The following is a 17,507-nucleotide window of genomic DNA, read 5'->3' on the forward strand; positions in this document are numbered from 1 at the left end:
CTTTGTCTTTTTTGCATAAAGTAGGTATTGTATTGTGTTGTATCCTAAGGAATGAAGGAGGGCCTTGAAGGCAAGAGAATGAGTAATAGAACTAAGCAGTACAGAGAGAACACCTCAGAGTTTCATAAGGTGGTTCTAAAGTCTTGTTTTGGTTCAGGCAATATAAGATTGGGTTAGCAATAGGTTTCATCTTGCCTGGTGAATGTGGCTGAATAGTATGTTAAGAAGGATTCTGAGACCACATCTTGACTCCATGAGAAAGCTAGCCTTTAGATAATAAAATGTCGGAATGTCTCAGGTGTTTTGATAGTTTTGGCTGAACATGTAGGGTATTTTGAAACAATGGCTAACAAGTATAAAATACATGTCACAGAGTGTTCTAAGCATGATGCACATATAAACTCATTTACTTCTCCTGACAACCCATTGAGGTAAGTTCTATTAATACCCCCATTTTGTAAACAGGGAAACTAAGGCACAGAGACGTTAAGAAACTTGCTCAAGTCACAGTTGGTTATTCTGGCTCCAGAGCCTGTGTTTTTATCACCATTATACTGTCTTCATATTGAACATTTAATGTTTCATAAAAATTGAGGGAGTTAGCCCACATAGCTATACTTTTCTAGTATGGAAGGGACAAGGTGAATTTGTTGTTTGTTAATATAATTGTCCAAGCTTCCCCAACTTTTACCTTAGATTAGAAAGATTTATCCTTCATGATTTTTATAGTCATATCTAATTCTTTGTGTTTTATTTCTTTAGGATCTCTAGCCAGCTCCATCTTTGACCCACTCAAATCTCTTGTGGGTGCTTCAGGAGGAGTCTATGCTCTGATGGGAGGCTATTTCATGAATGTTCTAGTGGTAAGAACTTTGGGAGTGGAATCTATGGACCTTATATATGTTTTTTTAAAACAATTACTGGTATTTGGTTCAGGGCATCTTCATTTATCGATATTTACTAAGAACACATCTTCCATTTGGCCACAGAGTTTTCCTTTCATATTTTATCTTTATTTTTTTCTCCCGATCTCAAAAATAATGAATATTAAATAAAATTCAAAATTGAAAAATAGGAAGTCAAAGTTCCCAATTTAGTATCTGTTAACAGTTTGATATACATCCTTTCAGACATTTTCTATGTGTATTCAAAATTCTACCAATAGTAATGCTACAAAAATGGAACTACCCTTATATTGTTCTGCATCTTAACATAAAGTATCCTATCTACTCATGGCAATACACAGAAATCCAGCTCAGTCTTTTCAGGCGCTCCACATCACGCTCTATATAGCTGTATCCTGACATTTAATCCTTAATTGAAAAGAAATCTCGGGTGATTACAGCTTTTCACATTTCAAAATAATGCTGTAAGGAATGTTCTTTCACACCTATCTTTTTGCATTTGTGTGATTCTTTTTGCAGGTAAATTCCTAGAAGTGGATTTACTGGGTGAAGGCTTTACATTTTCATTGATAAATGCCTCCAAAGTTGCATACCATTTTACACGCCCATGATATAGTATGTGAGATGCCAACCACTTTTTAAAACAGGCTAAAATCCTGACTAAATTAACCCTTTAACCACATAGGTGTGCTTTAAAGATACTCTAGGAGGAAGAAATATGAATCAATTAAAAAACTGTTCAAAAAATAGAAGTCATTTAGAAAAATGTTTTTCAAATTTTGGATTGCAACCCATTAGTGGTTGTGAACGCAGCTGAAGGGATTGTGAAAATCCCTTTACAAACAAAAATTTCAGTACACATCACGTGCAATAAGGATAAGTACTATTTATTTATGTGTGTTATGTAAATTATTTGTTACTGTAGGTCATGGTCACAACAATTTGAAAATAATTGATTTAGAATAAACACAGCTATTTCAGCATCTCTGGGAAGAGAGTTAACTTGAAAGGGAAGGGAGAGGTAACTCGGGCTGAAGTGGGAGTATCTTTCTGAGTCTGCTCTGTCCTCTAGTAACACACGAGGGTACTGCAAGCTGGTGGTGTGAGATTTTTCAAAGCTAAAATCCAACTGGGTTGTTTTTGGACCGACTGACATTTAAAATTTTTTGAAATTATCTAAAAAAATAAAGGTAATACTCAAATTTTAGTTGTCTTTGCTAACTCCTACTTAGAAAGAGGGTAAAGATGTATCAAATGAATATTAACCAAAAAACTTGGAAATATTTCATCAGATTTAGTTTGACAACATGCATTAACTATCTATGACATAATAAGTGTTGATTTGTTATTACTTATATTTAGATTATTTCCTGCTAATAAAATTGTGTCTACTTTATATCAAGGAATTTAATATCATGTTTCATTTTCACTCCAAAGTGCACCAGCATTGTGCTTCCCAAATACATTTGAAAACTGGGCTGTTACACCGATGCTTTGTTTTGCAAATATTTGACACTCACACTTTATTTTAAATGATAAAGCAGATGAAGGGGGAGGACAGTTGAAGTTTTGTTTGCCAATAGATAGCTTATATTATTATTTATTTCTTTGTAAGAATTTTCGAGAAATGATTCCTGCCTTTGGAATTATCAGACTACTCATCATCGTCCTTATAAGTAAGTGTGTTTTGCGAACACTTCACACCTTCAATTTTATGGGTTCAACCTTCAGAAGACCTTCTCACATTTCCCAAACACTAACAAGTAGGATGACCATCAGCCTAGAGTCAGAAAGAATGGTTTGTCTTCATAGCCCTAAGCAGACAGCTGTGAATGGAGTTTTCACAGACCCTGGTGGGTGGTTCTTAGAGGTGGCTCTGTTTCTTTCTGGAGTGCGGGGGAGTCAAGAGAGTAGGGCTCGAGGCACTCCGTCCACTTCAACCACAATACCATCGTTTATGGATTTTTAAAAAAATATATATATATTTAAAAATATTTATTTAATTTATTTATCTTTGGCTGCGTTGGGTCTTCGTTGCTGCACGCAGGTTTTTCTCTAGTTGCGGCGAGGGCTACTCTTTGTTGCAGTGTGCGGGCTTCTCATTGCGGTGGCTTCTCTTGTTGTGGAGCACGAGCTCTAGGCACGCGGGCTTCAGTAGTTGTGGCGCATAGGCTTAGTTGCTCTGCGGCGTGTGGGATCTTCCCGGACCAGGGCTCGAACCCGTGTCCCTGCATTGGCAGGGAGATTCTTAACCACTGCGGCTCCAGGGAAGCCCCTGGATTTTTAAAATTTTTTTATTTAAACAAATTTTTTATTGGAGTATAGTTGATTTAAAATGTTATGTTACTTTCTGCTGTCATTTATGTTTTATATACTGGATTTTTCTTGTTCATACATTAGATTCTGCGTATGATTTTGTCAGAAAGGCAAAGCTTGAAAACCATTCATATAATCCATTTTCTTCCTCAATTTCAGATTAAAAAAAAAACTGATCTAGGATATAAGCATGGAGTGGTGGCTGAGGATTGAAAATGAGAGCAGAGGTGAAGGAAGAGAGGGGTCAGGGAAGTAGGAGCATGACTGATGTGGCTTTGGAAATCTCCAGGAATGATAGTCTAGAATTACATGCTGAAAGAATTTAGGAAGTACGTTCAGTCTGGAGAAGAGGTGGAATTTTCGGCGTGTCTGAAAGTCAGGATTTTGGATGGGTGGCAGGCCATACAGAGTAGGCAAACAAGAGTGAAGGCAGAGCTGGTAACTTGTATTTCTGGATCTGCACCTGCTGAAGCTGTATCTGCGTGGAGGGTGCAGGGAGAAGGCTGACCCTGGGGCCAGACTGTTGGCTCAGACTTGAAGGCCAAGACAGAAGTGACACTTGATACAGGCTAAGCTTTTGGCTGTCCACATAGTAGGAAAAAATGATTCTGCAAATTGGTATCAAGAGGTCAAAAAAGAGACTAAATTACGTTCATGAACAGTTTAACTGTAAAAACAATATTTCATCCCGAGAGAAAAGAAGTGACTTGTTTCTAGTTTATACCATACCATATATACTGTTTTTCTCCATAAGAAATCCAAAAAGTGAGGGAAACTAGTCAGCACAGAAAGGAGGACGGATGTCTAGGAGTTAGTTAGGAGAGTTGCTGTGCAGGCAGAGCCGTCTGAGTCACAACCAGAACCAAGGGACAAGTCCTTAGACAGAAAAATATTCTTACACAAGTTATCTGGGTCATCAGTCAATCTGTTTCTTTCAGGTAATTATGAATGACTTTTGTAAAATAAGCCTCAAACCCTCAGTGAGGAAAAGGTTTTAATACTCTAATACCCTTTAATGTTGGAGTAAAAGCCCTTTCCTCATGCACAGGGTTATCTCCAAATATAGTTTATGTAACATTCTGTCATTCTTTCTTTTCTTTTTTTAATTGGGGTATAGTTGCTTTAAACATTTTGTCATTCTTGAGGTAAGTCATACAATCACTGAATGATGTGCTTTTATTATATCCTACAAACATAGGTAGGACACACTAACATCAACCTTCCCCACAGGCCATTTCTAAAAGTTCTTTGGCCTGGTTTACCTACTATTGTAAATGAGAGAAGTTAGAACAAACTCTGGATTAATGAAATACAAGTACATTTTAATTTTAAACATGTTTCCTTGGGAAAATGTATAGTTTTTTGTGTTTTTTTTAATGGTAAATATTATTCCTAATTGTGAAGGACAATTGGCCCTAGGACCTTCCTTCATTAAGCATTATTTGTTGGATCTGTTTTCTAACAAAGCAACTGACCTTCCCCGGAAAAAGTTCAGGAAATCTCACATTTTCATCCTTCAAAAAAATCCGTATAAAGGCAGCTCCCTTAAAATGAGTGTCAAATTTTATTGAAGACAGTGATTTGGTTTATTGGAATGAGGGCTTCTTTTCAGGTGGGAAGACAGGTCTCAGTTTAGAGACTGCAGCAGCTTAGAAGTAAACTCCCCTGGGAAGCAGAAAGGGCCAGGCAGGTGTAAGTCAGAAGTGGCCAAAACAAGAGAGAAATTGAACGGAGAAACTGACATGCTAAGGGTTACAAAGAGTTTTTGAAAGGAGGTCTCCTACTGTGGAAAACTGGACCAAACTGTTTCCAGTAAGTCAACCCTGTTTTCCAGCCGTGGTTTTCTTATACTTTCCTAGTCCTATCTCTGTTATTTACCCTGGATCAGGAATTGCAAATGATCGAAAAAACAATATAGCCACATTTGTCCAGCATTTTGTGTGACAGTCATTTACAATTAAATTAACATTGAGTACTTCTCCTCGACCTCAATTTCTATCCAGTGACTTCAGTGTCAATACTGTATTGAAAGGGAAACTAGCCAGAACACATGGTCCTGATGCTGTTTTCCCAAAGGCAAGGACTAGGTCTTTCTGTCTCCTAGGACATTCACTAAGTAGAGCACAGGGAATTGGGGGATGGATGTGGAATGTGACAGCTGTAGGAGATGTTTCCAAGTGCACATGTAGGGCAGAGTTCTTCTAAGCCGAGAAACCTGGAAGCTCTTTTAGCATCAGAGGTCTGACTTATTTGAGGAATGTCTAAGTTCTGGCTCTCAGTGTTCCATTAGAAAATGTGGACTCATTTCCTTTTTGGGCCCATCTTCTGTTCTCCTGATGGCAATCAGAGGCGATTAGTGTGGTGGGTGAGAGTGAAGCCTCCCAAATCCCACTACTGCCTCTGAGATGGGCAGCCTTGGGCAAGTCCTTAACCTCTGTGTTTTGGTTTCTTTATGTATAAAGCGCCACCGTCATTCCTCACTTGGGTTGCTGCAGTCGTAGTAAGTAGCTTGTCTGCTTGCTCCTGTCTTTGCTTCCTTAGAGTATGTTTCCTACACAGCAGCCAGAATCATCTTTTAAAAACATAAGTCGGACATGTCACTCCTGTGCTCAAAAGCTTCAAAGCGTAAAAGTCAAAGTCCTTACAGTGGTCATAAGGGCCCTACACGATCTACATCTGCTTCTGTTTGATCTCATCACCTACTACTTTATCCCTAACTTTAGTCCAGAATCACCCGAAGGTCTTGTTAAAAAACACAGACTGCCGAGTCCTACCTTTAGAGTTTCTGGTTCAGTAAGTCTGGGGTGGGCCTGAGAATTTTCATTTCTAGTAAGTTCCCAGTGATGCTGGGATCCCAGTGGGGCAGGGAACCATCCTTTGAAAACCACCTATGCGACCAGATCAACTGCTTTGGTATTCCTCAAACACACCAGGCGGATGGTCCTGCCTTAGGGACTTTGCACTTCCCTCTGCCTAGAGGACTCTTACTTCAAAGGTCAGCATGGCTTGCTCCCTTATCTCTATCAAATGCCATATTCTCCTTGAGATCCTCCCTGACTCTCCAGTTAAAAATCATACCCTAGGGCTTCCCTGGTGGCACAGTGGTTGAGAGTCCGCCTGCCCATGCAGGGGACACGGGTTCGTGCCCCGGTCCGGGAAGATCCCACATGCCATGGAGCGGCTAGGCCCATGAGCCATGGCCACTGAGCCTGCACGTCTGGAGCCTGTGCTCCGCAATGGGAGAGGCCACAACAGTGAGAGGCCCGCGTACCGCAAAAAAAAAAAAAAAAAAAAAATCACACCCTACTCCCAGCATTCCCAATTCTCCTTCTTCTCTTTGTGTGTTCTCCATAGCACTAAGCACCATTTGACAATACCGTATGGTTTACTTATTCATTTGCTTTCCCCAACTAGACTTTCAGTTCCATGAGGCAGTCTGATCTGTTCACGGCAGTATCTCCACCATCTAGAGTAGTGCCTGGCACATGGGAGATAATCAATAAATACTTCTTGGATCAATACATCTACAAAATGGGATAATGATAGTACCTATTTCATGGGGTTGTTGTGAGGATTAATAATGCAGGTTAGTACATGTAAAACTCTTAGAACAGTACCTAGCACAGAGTAAGTCTCAATAAACGTTGCTGCCGTTGCTAGAGGGGAACCAAAAATAACTGGTGCACTGTTTTGGAGATCGTGGGGCTTCACTGGGCTGTTTTCCCTTCTAGTTGTGTCAGACATGGGATTTGCTCTCTACAGAAGGTTCTTTGTCCCTGCAAATGGGTCCCCGGTGAGTTCAGTTTATTATTTTTTAAATTACCTATCATATCAATAGCTAAAAAGGGTCACCAAATAGGGGCAACAATTCTGAGATATAGGACAGTCAGTTTTACACTTGGAAGTTAAGAAAATTCCTGAGGAAATCAGCCTTTTAGATTGTCCTTTTCACTTCTCTCTCTCATAGCCCTGACAACTGGCTCTAGTTCTCTGCACCTGCTATACTGGTAGCTATTCCAAAAAACAGGCGTGAAGGGACTTCACAGAGAATAAAATGCAGATTGGAAAGCAGCAATAATTTGGGTCCAGATGAATTTACAATAAAAAGAAAACTGACAAAGATTTCCAGTTTTATTGAAATTGGTCTTTGAATTTGGTAGTTTCTGTTTGACTATCTGTGTGTATTTTTTAATTTAGACATGCCATTTATGTGGGATCAGATTATGCTCCTATAGAGCTCCCTCGTGGCACCTCAACTCTTACTCTCTTGGTTGGCCTTATACAGAACCATCCTAAACACAATGATGACCAAGAATAAAGAGAAATGATGGTTCTGTCTTGTGTACTCAGAGCCAGTGAACTGATATTTTTTTAGCTTTGCATGATTTGGAATATCTCCTCTCTGTGCACATGGAGTTTTTTTGTCTCTTTTGTCTCACCACCTTGCTGTTCAGACTTTTAAGACTCTTTGACTGGGATGGTATTTGTTTCTTAAACAGCTGAAATATGCAATTAACATTTTCTTCACTTATTCCCATTTTTTCCCCTTTTTTCTCAAGGTGTCTTTTGCAGCTCACATTGCAGGTGGATTTGCTGGGATGTCCATTGGTTATACCGTGTTCAGCTGCTTTGATAAGGCACTGCTGAAAGATCCAAGGTTTTGGATAGCAATTGCAGCTTATTTAGCTTGCGTCTTATTTGCTGTGTTTTTCAACATTTTCCTGTCCCCAGCGAACTGACCTACCCCTAACACAAACCAATTAATAAAAAGAGCCATCTGGGAAAAAACTGGAGAACTCTCTATGAAGAAAGAGAAGTCCCAGCAAATGCTAACAATTTTATAAAGAGGACAAAACACCCTTGAAGTCGCCAGTTTCAAAGACTGCTTACAAAAGGAGTCAGGGTTTAAGGAAGGGGCTCGCCTGTGCATAAGGGGGAAGAGGAAGAAAGAAAAGGGAAGGGAAGTGAGAACCAAAGATTGGCTCTTTCCCAGGCGTGCTGCATGAGGGTACGTATTCTCTAAAAGAGACTTGCTCTCCCAGGAGGGTATACTACAGAGATTGCTTGATAGAATCCACAAATAATGTTCTATGCTGAAAATAAAAACTTTTCACATCTGTCAGACTATTGATTATCACTTTCCATCACCGTTCGAGTAGATAAGTCACTGTTTGGGGTGCTTTATATGCATTATTGCTCATCTTTTTAACAACCCAGAAAGGCAGCTATTACTCTGTGTCTTAGAGAGGAGGATATGGGAACTCTTACAAAAAATCAAGTAACTTGTCTAAGAGGGGGCAGGATTTAAAGGTTGGTAATGACTTGACAGCCCATATTCTCCTGCCCTCCTGGTCTATCAGTGCTGTGTTCCCCAAATACCAAAAGTTTATTGTATCATGGCAGGGTTTCCCTGGTGGCGCAGTGGTTAAGAACCTGCCTGCCAATGCAGGGGACATGGGTTCGAGCCCTGGTCCAGGAAGATCCCACATGCTGCAGAGCAACTAAGCCCGTGCGCCACAACTACTGAGCCTGCTCTCTAGAGCCTGCGAGCCACAACTACTGAGTCCACGTGCCACAACTACTGAAGCCTGCACGCCTAGAGCCCGTGCTCTGCAACAAAAGAAGCCACCGCAATGAGAAGCCCGCGCACCGCAATGAAGAGTAGCCCCCGCTCCCCGCAACTAGAGAAAGCCCGCGCACAGCAACAAAGACCCAACACAGCCAAATAAATAAATAAATAAATTTATTTAAAAAAATAGTATCATGGGAGTATGGGAAGAAACCTTTCTGAGGGTGTACCAAGAATGGTAGAAATACCTTTTAGAAGAATTCTCTGGATTGCTAGTTTAAGATTCAAATAGTGTGGGCAACTAAGCCCGTGTGCCACAACTACTGAGCCCGCGTGCTGCAACTACTGAAGCCCACTTGCCTAGAGCCCGTGCTCCGCAACGAGAAGCCACTGCAATGAGTAGTGTCACTCGCTGCAACTAGAGAAAGCCCATGTGCAGCAACAAAGACCCAACGCAGCCAAACAAAACAAAACAAAAAGATTTGAATAGTGAGTCTAGGATCCCAAGGAACCTGGAACTACCTTTCTCGTGCACACTATGTACCTGGACTAGGAACCTGGAACTATCTTTCTCGTGCACACTATGTACCTGGACTTTTTTTGGAGTCTCATCTATGATAAGATTCTCATCCTTTACGTGGCTAGTGGTTCTTCTATGAGTGGGTATCTACAAAAGGTAAAATGTCATATCTGAAAGCTGGGATGCCTGTGTCCTTTTCTTGTATGGAACCCAGATTGCTGGCCATTCTTTTTCCAAAATAGTAGTTTTAGGTCACCTGAACGCAGGAAATACAATTTTTTCTTCTTTTATCATAAGCATGTTTTATTTAAAACCCATCTAAACATGTTGCTGTATTCTGAAAGGAGGATACATGCTTAATTATAGTGAGAAAAGTAGTATTTTAGCATTTTGAGAAAAGCTGATCTGGGATTTGTTTCAGAATTCTTTAAAATTTGAGTATGAGAATACAGTTATGTTCTTGGTTAAACAAAGAACTTAGAAACTCTTTTACCTTTCCACCCCAAACCTGCTCTTTTCCCTTGTGATGACCATTGTCAACAGTTGGGTGTATATTCTCCTAGACCTTTTTCGACTCAGGATGAGCAGAAAGGGAAATGGCTTTCAGTTGATGGCTGACTCACTCATTGCATTGAACTGCACTGAATCTGCTCTATGCCCCCCAAGGGATAAATTCAGAGAACAAGTTGAAGATGACTTTGGTATAACTTCTCAAAGCATGATTTGCTTCTCAGATTTACCTAAACTAAGAAAGGTTTGGGTTAATCTCGCTGTTTTAGCTATTTAAATGTACATATGAAATGAAGTGTTTTTTGTTTTTTGTTTTTTTTTGTTTTTGTTTTTTTTTGCGGTACACGGGCCTTTCACTGCTGTGGCCTCTCCCGTTGCGGAGCACAGGCTCCGGACGCGCAGGCTCAGCAGCCATGGCTCACAGGCCCAGCCGCTCCGCGGCATGTGGGATCCTCCCGGACCGGGGCACGAACCAGTGTCCCCTGCATCGGCAGGCGGGCTCTCAACCACTGCGCCACCAGGGAAGCCCTGAAATGAAGGTTTTTAACAAGATAAATGAGATCACACTACATGTATTGTTCTGTAGCTTGTTTTATAATATGACTTAGGGATCTTTCTGTTAGTTCCTAGAGATCTTTATTCTCTGAATTGCTAATGATAAACATGTAATAGTTTATTTAACCATTCCTCTATTGAACACTTAAGTTGTTGCTGATTTTGTACTATTACCAACAGTGCTATGTGAACATCCTAGTACGTGCAGTGTGTCTTTGAGAATGAATGAATGAATGAATGAATGGATATTTCAAGCATCCAGAAGCAGAAATGCTATGTTAATTCTGATAGATTTAAACTAACTTTTTTTTTTTTTGGTCGTGCCACGTGGCTTGTGGGATCTTAGTTCCCTGACCAAGGATTGAACGCGGGCCATGGCAGTGAAAGCTCCAAGTCCTAACCACTGGACCACCAGGGAATTCCCTAAATTACCTTTTTTTTTTTTGCGGTATGTGGGCCTCTCCCTGTTGTGGCCTCTCCCATCGCGGAGCACAGGCTCCGGACGCGCAGGCCCAACGGCCATGGCTCACAGGCCCAGCCGCTCCACGGCATGTGGGATCCTCCCAGACTGGGGCACGAACCCGCGTCCCCTGCATCGGCAGGCGGACTCTCAACCACTGCGCCACCAGGGAAGCCCTCTAAATTACCTTTTTAAAAATTAATTAATTAATTTTTGGCTCAGTTGAGTCTTTGTTGCTGGGGCTTTCTCTAGTTGTGGCGAGCGGGGGCTACTCTTCGTTGCGGTGTGCTGGCTTCTCATTGCGGTGGCGTCTCCTGTTGCGGAGCACGGGCTCTAGGCATGCAGGCTTCAGTAGTTGTGGCACGCGGGCTCAGTAGTTGTGGCTCACGGGCTCTAGAGCGCAGGCTCAGTAGTTGTGGTGCACAAGCTTAGTTGCTCTGCGGCATGTGGGATCTTCCCAGACCAGGGCTTGAACCGTGTCCTCTGCATTGGTAGGCGGATTCTTAACCACTGCGCCACCAGGGAAGCCCCTGAATTACCTTTTAATCAGCTGTATACATTTATATTCTTACTGATAGCATATGAGAGTAACAGCTTCCTCATACTTTTGCCAAAAGCAGGTATTATAAAACTTGAAAAAATTTACATTTTGATAGTTAAAAATAATACTTTATTTCAATTTGTATTTCTCTGACTACTAATGAAGCTTAGTGTTTTTTAAGTTTACTAACAATTTATATATTACACATAATATATAATTTATATAATACATAATATACAAATATGAATATATATATATATTTTCCTGATGAAAGGGTTGCATTTAATTTGAAAATTAGCTATAGTTGGCAAAGAAGCCCAGGGAAGAAATATTTATCTGCCATTGCCAACCCACTAGGTCACTAGCTCTGAAGAGAGATCGTTAATGACCTAAAGTGCAATGTAATTGTTAATAATAGAAAACTAGACAGAGAAACAGGATTCATCTAACTATGAAATCGGACATGACCCATTGATTATTAAGACTGATGACTAAGAAGTTATTATCTAGTTAGATTATTTTGGTACTAGAAACATCGTTCACATTACCAAAAACTGTGATGTCTTTCTGGGTTCCCCGGGGGGCAAAGTTACCATTAAAAAAGCACACAAACATCTGGTGTTTTAAATGTGACATCTCTGAATTATAGAGGAGCCATTTATTCAGCTTAATTTAGGGCTCATAATTTTAGTCTCCTAAACTGTGCTGTAGTATTAGAAATGTTGGAAATATTCTTTATGTGTGCTGCCCAATAAGGTAGCCACTAAGCACATGTAGCTATTTACATTTAATTAAAATTAAATAAAATTTAAAACTCAGTGCCTCTGTTACACAAGCCACGTTGCAAGTGCTCAATAGCTATGTGTTTCTAGTGCCCATCTTATTGGACAGTGCAGATAGAGTCTATTCCAACATTGCTGCAAAAAGTTCCACCGGATTAAAAAAAAAAAAGTTCCATTGGGTAGCGCTATTTTAGAAGCAGGAATGAAGACAGGGAGATGGATTTTAGCTGCTGCCTGACTCACTCACTGCACTGAACCAAACTGAATCTGCTCTACATCTGCAAAGGGACACATTCAGAGATTAAGCTGAAGATGGCTGTGGTATAACTTTTAAGCATGATCTGCTTCAGATTTACCTAAACTGAGAAAGGTCTGTGTTAATCTCTCTGTCTTAGCTAATTAAGAGTCATTTGAAATTTTTTTGTTTTCTTTTGAACTCTAGAGTACTGTATATGTGTATATTAGTATTTGTGTCATTTGCTATGAAAGCTTTAGGACCTAAGATTTGAAGCTAAATAATAGTACTTCTTCTTTCAGGAAATACCATGCACTTGTCCTTTAAGGAAAAAAAAAACCTTTAATTTCCTTTGGTGATTTTAACAGTAAAGTGCTCATGGTAAAAGAAAAAATTAAAATATATATAATTATAAAAAAATTAAGTCAGTTGTAATCACACTACCCAGAGATAATCATAGTTAATATTTTGATGAATATCCTAGGCTTTATTGGACACATCTCTACATATAAATAAATTTACAATAATGGGGCCATATTATTCTATATTTTATAATGTGAATGTTACTGAAACGATATATCAATGTCTTTTTATGTTAGTATATATTTATTACTTCTATTGGTTGCATAGTACCACACTGTGGATGTACTATTATTTATATGAACAATACAGTCTTTCTTGTATTGATAATTATTTTGGATATTTTCAAGTTATGATTATTATAAACAACAAGAATAATATCTTTGCTTACACTTTAAAATGCTTTGGATTGTTGGGTCAAAGAGTATAGTACTATTAACATAATAAAGTCAAATAGAAATTTTCTCTATCTCAGGAATACAACTCAATTTTAGAAGTTTGATGCTTCTGCAAGTCTTCTGAACTATATAAAGCTTTCAAAAAGGAACTAAAGACTCTAGAACCTGTTATTTAAAAAGTCAAAACTTTCACTATTTGACATACCTAATATAAATAATTAAACTTGTAAGAGAAAACAGATGATTTCTTAATATCTCTTTCATGAAAATTTCAAGCGTGCTTAGAGAGGAAAAATAACAGTTTAGTAAAACAGTTAAGAGCTGACTTTAGAGCCACAGTGATTGAGTTTGAATACCAGTTCTAGCTGTGTAATCTTGGGTAATTTAAGGTGTGCCTCAGTTTCCTGATCTGTAAAATGGGGGAACAACATACCTACTTCATAGGATTTTTGTGATGCACATATCTTGTAGCTATAATATCCCAGTATGTTGTTTGATTGTGTATCATTTCCCTTTCTATAAGGGATATAGGACATACATTTATATGTTAAATGAAAGTGAATGAAAACATTCACTCTTTTTTTCTTTCCTTTGGGATATACTTTCTCTTAGATATCCTAGGGTATCAACTCTAATATGGAACCTACTGGCTCATAATCCAAGCATCTGTATTATAACTCGCCCCACTGCTCCCTCCACAAAGCAAGCTACATGTCTTAAAAAGGTCAAATACTGTTATAATGAAAATTTCTATAATACTACCACCATACCAATGATCCATTTATTTCAAGCAATATCTAATAACATCCTGGTAGTACAAAATAGTTGAGAATTTTTGGAAATTTTTCACAGCAAAGTTAGTAATAATTCCATAAATATTCATAAATATATTACTGAAATGATTTCTGAAAATGCTCAAAAACTGCCAGAAAGAAACTAGAATTTAGACATTTAAATGTGGATTAAAAAACTACTCTACATTCTTATAGTGAGAGCCAGATTTGTTTCTTTTGGTTTCTTTAAATGCTGTATCTTACTGGATTATGAAATGAAACATGCCTTTTCCTTTGTGCATAAATGAGATTTTAAAATCATTGACTTTGGTTATAGTTTTTATATAAAATAATCTTAATAGGTTTGTAAGATCAAGTCAGTAGTTTTAGGAACCTCTCCAAAAGTTCTCAGTTAAAAAAAATAAAACAACAAACTTCAGCTGAGTAAGAAGACTCTTTTCTTACAGGAATTCCTATAATTCTATTCTTCATAGGAGGGAATATATACACCCCTCCTCCAGGTATCTTTTTTTTCCCCATTGCATTGTAAGGTCTAAACATAAATTATTTTATATTCCTGACATCTTAAACATATTCTTGGTAACAGATTATTACAACTTTCTAGGGAAAAAAGTAGAGCGACCAGCATGCTGAAAGAGTGATGCTTTGTTCATATTTTGGCCATAGGTTTGCCTTAAGAAATAGCACACCCCTCAGAATGGAAGAATTTATCTGCCTCCTATTTGATGGGGTTCAGAGCTAAGATGGCTGACTAAATAAACATGGGGGACTGGAATTTCCTTGGAGGCATTCTGGAGGAAGTTCACATCCACTCCACCATGATTGGAAAGATGTGGCTCACCGTCCTGTTCATATTTCGAATGCTTGTTCTGGGTGTAGCTGCTGAAGATGTCTGGAATGATGAGCAGTCTGGCTTCATCTGTAATACAGAACAACCCGGCTGCAGAAATGTATGCTATGATCAGGCCTTTCCTATCTCCCTCATTAGATACTGGGTTTTGCAGGTGATATTTGTGTCTTCACCATCCCTGGTCTACATGGGCCATGCTTTGTACCAACTGAGAGTTCTGGAGAAGGAGAGGCAGATGAAGAAAGCTCAACTGAGGGGTGAACTGGAGGAGGTAGAGCTTGAAATGCCTGGGGATCGGAAGAGATTGGAGCAAGAACTGCGTCAGCTTGAGCAAAGGAAACTAAATAAAGCTCCACTCAGAGGAACCTTGCTTTGCACTTATGTGATACACATTCTCACTCGCTCTGTGGTTGAAGTTGGGTTCATGATTGGACAGTATCTTTTATATGGATTTCACTTAGCGCCTCTATTTAAATGCCACGGCCACCCGTGTCCAAATATAATTGATTGTTTTGTCTCAAGACCCACAGAAAAGACGATATTCCTGTTATTTATGCAATCCATAGCTACTGTTTCACTTTTCTTAAATGTTCTAGAAATATTCCATCTAGGTTTTAAAAAGATTAAAAGAGGGCTTTGGGGACAATATAAATTGAAGGATGAACATAATGAATTTTGTACCAACAAGTCAAAACAAAACCTTGCCAGATATCAAAACACATCTGCAAATTCACTGAAACGATTCTCTTCTGCACCTGATTACAGTCTGTTAGTGGAAAAGCAAACACACACAGCAGCGTACCCTGGTTTAAATCCACCTGCATTTCAGACAGATCCAGATAATCACAGTGGAAATGATGACAAAGGTATTTTGGATGAACAGGAAACGCTACTTTCTGAGATGTGTATGCTTAGTACTACCTGTGGTCATCTTCAAAACATCAACTCAAGTAATAAAGGAGACACTCATAAAATATCTGGAAAAGAAGTTAATGGTAACCAGCTGAGGGGAAAAAGAGAAATTGATGGCAAAGACAGCAAAAGGAACCACTACTCTAAAGGTCACTGTTCTCTTCCAGGTGATGCTATAGATCTGAACAACCACACGGGGCAGTCACCCCAAACAGCTTTCTCTCTGCCAGCTAACTACACCTGGAAACCGAAATGGCTTCGTGCTACTTGGGGTCCCTCTGCAGAAAATGAAAAGCAGGCATCACCTCCTAAAGGTAACCTCAAGGGCCAGCTCAGAGAGAGCACAATCAGAACGCTTCCTCCTTCACAGGGAGACTTCCATCCACTTGACATTCCAGACACTCCTGATTCTTTGGGAGGGTTGTCCTTTGAATCCGAGTTGGTCAAAACCTGCAGTAACCCTACTGCTTGTCCTCCAAATCATTTAGTGTCGCTGACAAACAACCTCATTGGTAGGCGGGCTCCCACAGACCTTCAGATCTGAACAGCTGTTGGCTTTTAGACATTCTGTGTATTACATTATCAAAGAAGTAGCTTAATGATGGTTGAGCACAGAAAAAACAGATAGGGCAGCTCTACAGACCAGCTGTTTAGACAGACAACTGCAAACCCATTTAAAAAAGGGAAAATGGCTCTAATTCTGAATTGGGAAGGACTAGTTTCAAGTTCAAAGACATAGAGTTACCAAATCAGGACTACTTTTCTACAGGCTCCCTTCAGAATAACACTAATTTTGGGAAAATCACATGTCAGAATCGAAGCTAAATGGAACCAGGTTTTTCCTTGAAGGGAGCACAGCCTTCAGAGATTGTTCTTAATCCATGTAATTCCCTCTTTTGGTTATTCATCTTTTACTTCTGGACACTGATTATAGTTTGTTTGCCCCTGGGACTTAACGCAGTTTCTTTATAGACTGCAACCTGATCTGTCTTGAATATAATCATAATGTTGCTATCTAGGTAAATAAAATCCTAAAAAGACTGGTCGCTTTCTTTCACCAGTTTATAGATAGCATCGTGATTCAGTGCCAGGATCGGAGTCTTGGCTCTACTACTCAATGGTTATCTATACTTGACAGTTTACTAACAGTACCTACCTTACAGGGACGGTGTGAGAATTAAAATAAGAAACATATGTGTTTAATGCACTGCCAGGCACACAGTAAGCGCTCAAAAGTGCTAGCTATTATTAGCACATTACTGCTCACCCTCCGGAGGCCCACATCAAGTTGGTCACAAAACAAGGAGACTCCAAATATAAGAGCTGGAGCCCAAACAGACGATTCTAAGCAGTCCTCTAGCCATTGGAAATCCAAGGGTTGCCCTCGTTAGTGCGCCCTTTTTCAAGATGGGGGTCGACAAGCCAGCACACACACGCTGCCAGAGCTCCGGAGGTCCTAGTTGAGACAGGTCCGCCCACTCCCGGTGTCAGGAGACCCCAGTCTCTAGAATGAGTTCTAGTGCTCCAGGCTCAGTAGGCCCCGCCCCCTGGAGCCCCGCCCACCTTTGGCCCCACCTGGACACTTGTCCGGAGTTACCAAAACCCAGCCTCCTACTAAGTAACCGAAACTCTGCGAGAACCGGAAGAGGAAGGAGGAGTGCTGCTTTGCTAGACAGAGGGGCGGGCGTACGCAGCCTCCTTGCGCTAAGCTCACTATGGGGCATTCAGAGCGTCCTGGTCGCCATGAAAACGGGCCACACCCCGGCGGTCCCGAACCGTGGTTCGCAAGTGCGCAGGCGC

The 17,507-nt window shown here is 40.0% G+C and overlaps 2 protein-coding genes and 1 long non-coding RNA gene across 5 annotated transcripts in view; 2 read left to right on the forward strand and 1 right to left on the reverse strand.

The window, feature by feature from the left end:
• Positions 1–14,711, forward strand: part of RHBDL2 (rhomboid like 2) — a 63,107-nt gene extending 48,396 nt beyond the window's left edge. Inside the window, exons 6-10 of one of the 3 annotated variants that reach the window (XR_009565755.1) lie at positions 763–863; positions 2,521–2,581; positions 6,953–7,014; positions 7,781–8,229; positions 14,612–14,711. Coding sequence is in view for 2 of the 3 variants with exons in the window: in XM_030868526.2 (XP_030724386.1) it covers positions 763–863; positions 2,521–2,581; positions 6,953–7,014; positions 7,781–7,960 (404 nt within the window). In the remaining variant the exon portion in view is untranslated. Of the gene's footprint in view, positions 1–762; positions 864–2,520; positions 2,582–6,952; positions 7,015–7,780; positions 8,440–14,611 lie in introns of those variants that run through there. The other 2 variants (XM_030868526.2, XM_030868576.2) reach the window with 2 other exon arrangements.
• The window catches only part of LOC138842687 (uncharacterized), a 45,773-nt gene that overhangs the window by 17,974 nt on the left and 10,292 nt on the right, over positions 1–17,507 (reverse strand). The window lies entirely within an intron of this gene.
• Positions 14,707–16,251, forward strand: GJA9 (gap junction protein alpha 9). Its single transcript, XM_060307581.1, has one exon. It carries the CDS (start codon positions 14,707–14,709, stop codon positions 16,249–16,251), a length of 1,545 nt encoding a protein of 514 aa, XP_060163564.1.

This window comes from Globicephala melas, chromosome 1, assembly GCF_963455315.2.
Source record: "Globicephala melas chromosome 1, mGloMel1.2, whole genome shotgun sequence".
In the NCBI taxonomy this organism is placed as follows: Eukaryota; Metazoa; Chordata; class Mammalia; order Artiodactyla; family Delphinidae; genus Globicephala; species Globicephala melas.

Excerpts from the sequence above, each read along its gene's own strand:
- GJA9 (XM_060307581.1), top strand. The coding sequence starts at position 14,707 with ATGGGGGACTGGAATTTCCTTGGAGGCATTCTGGAGGAAGTTCACATC.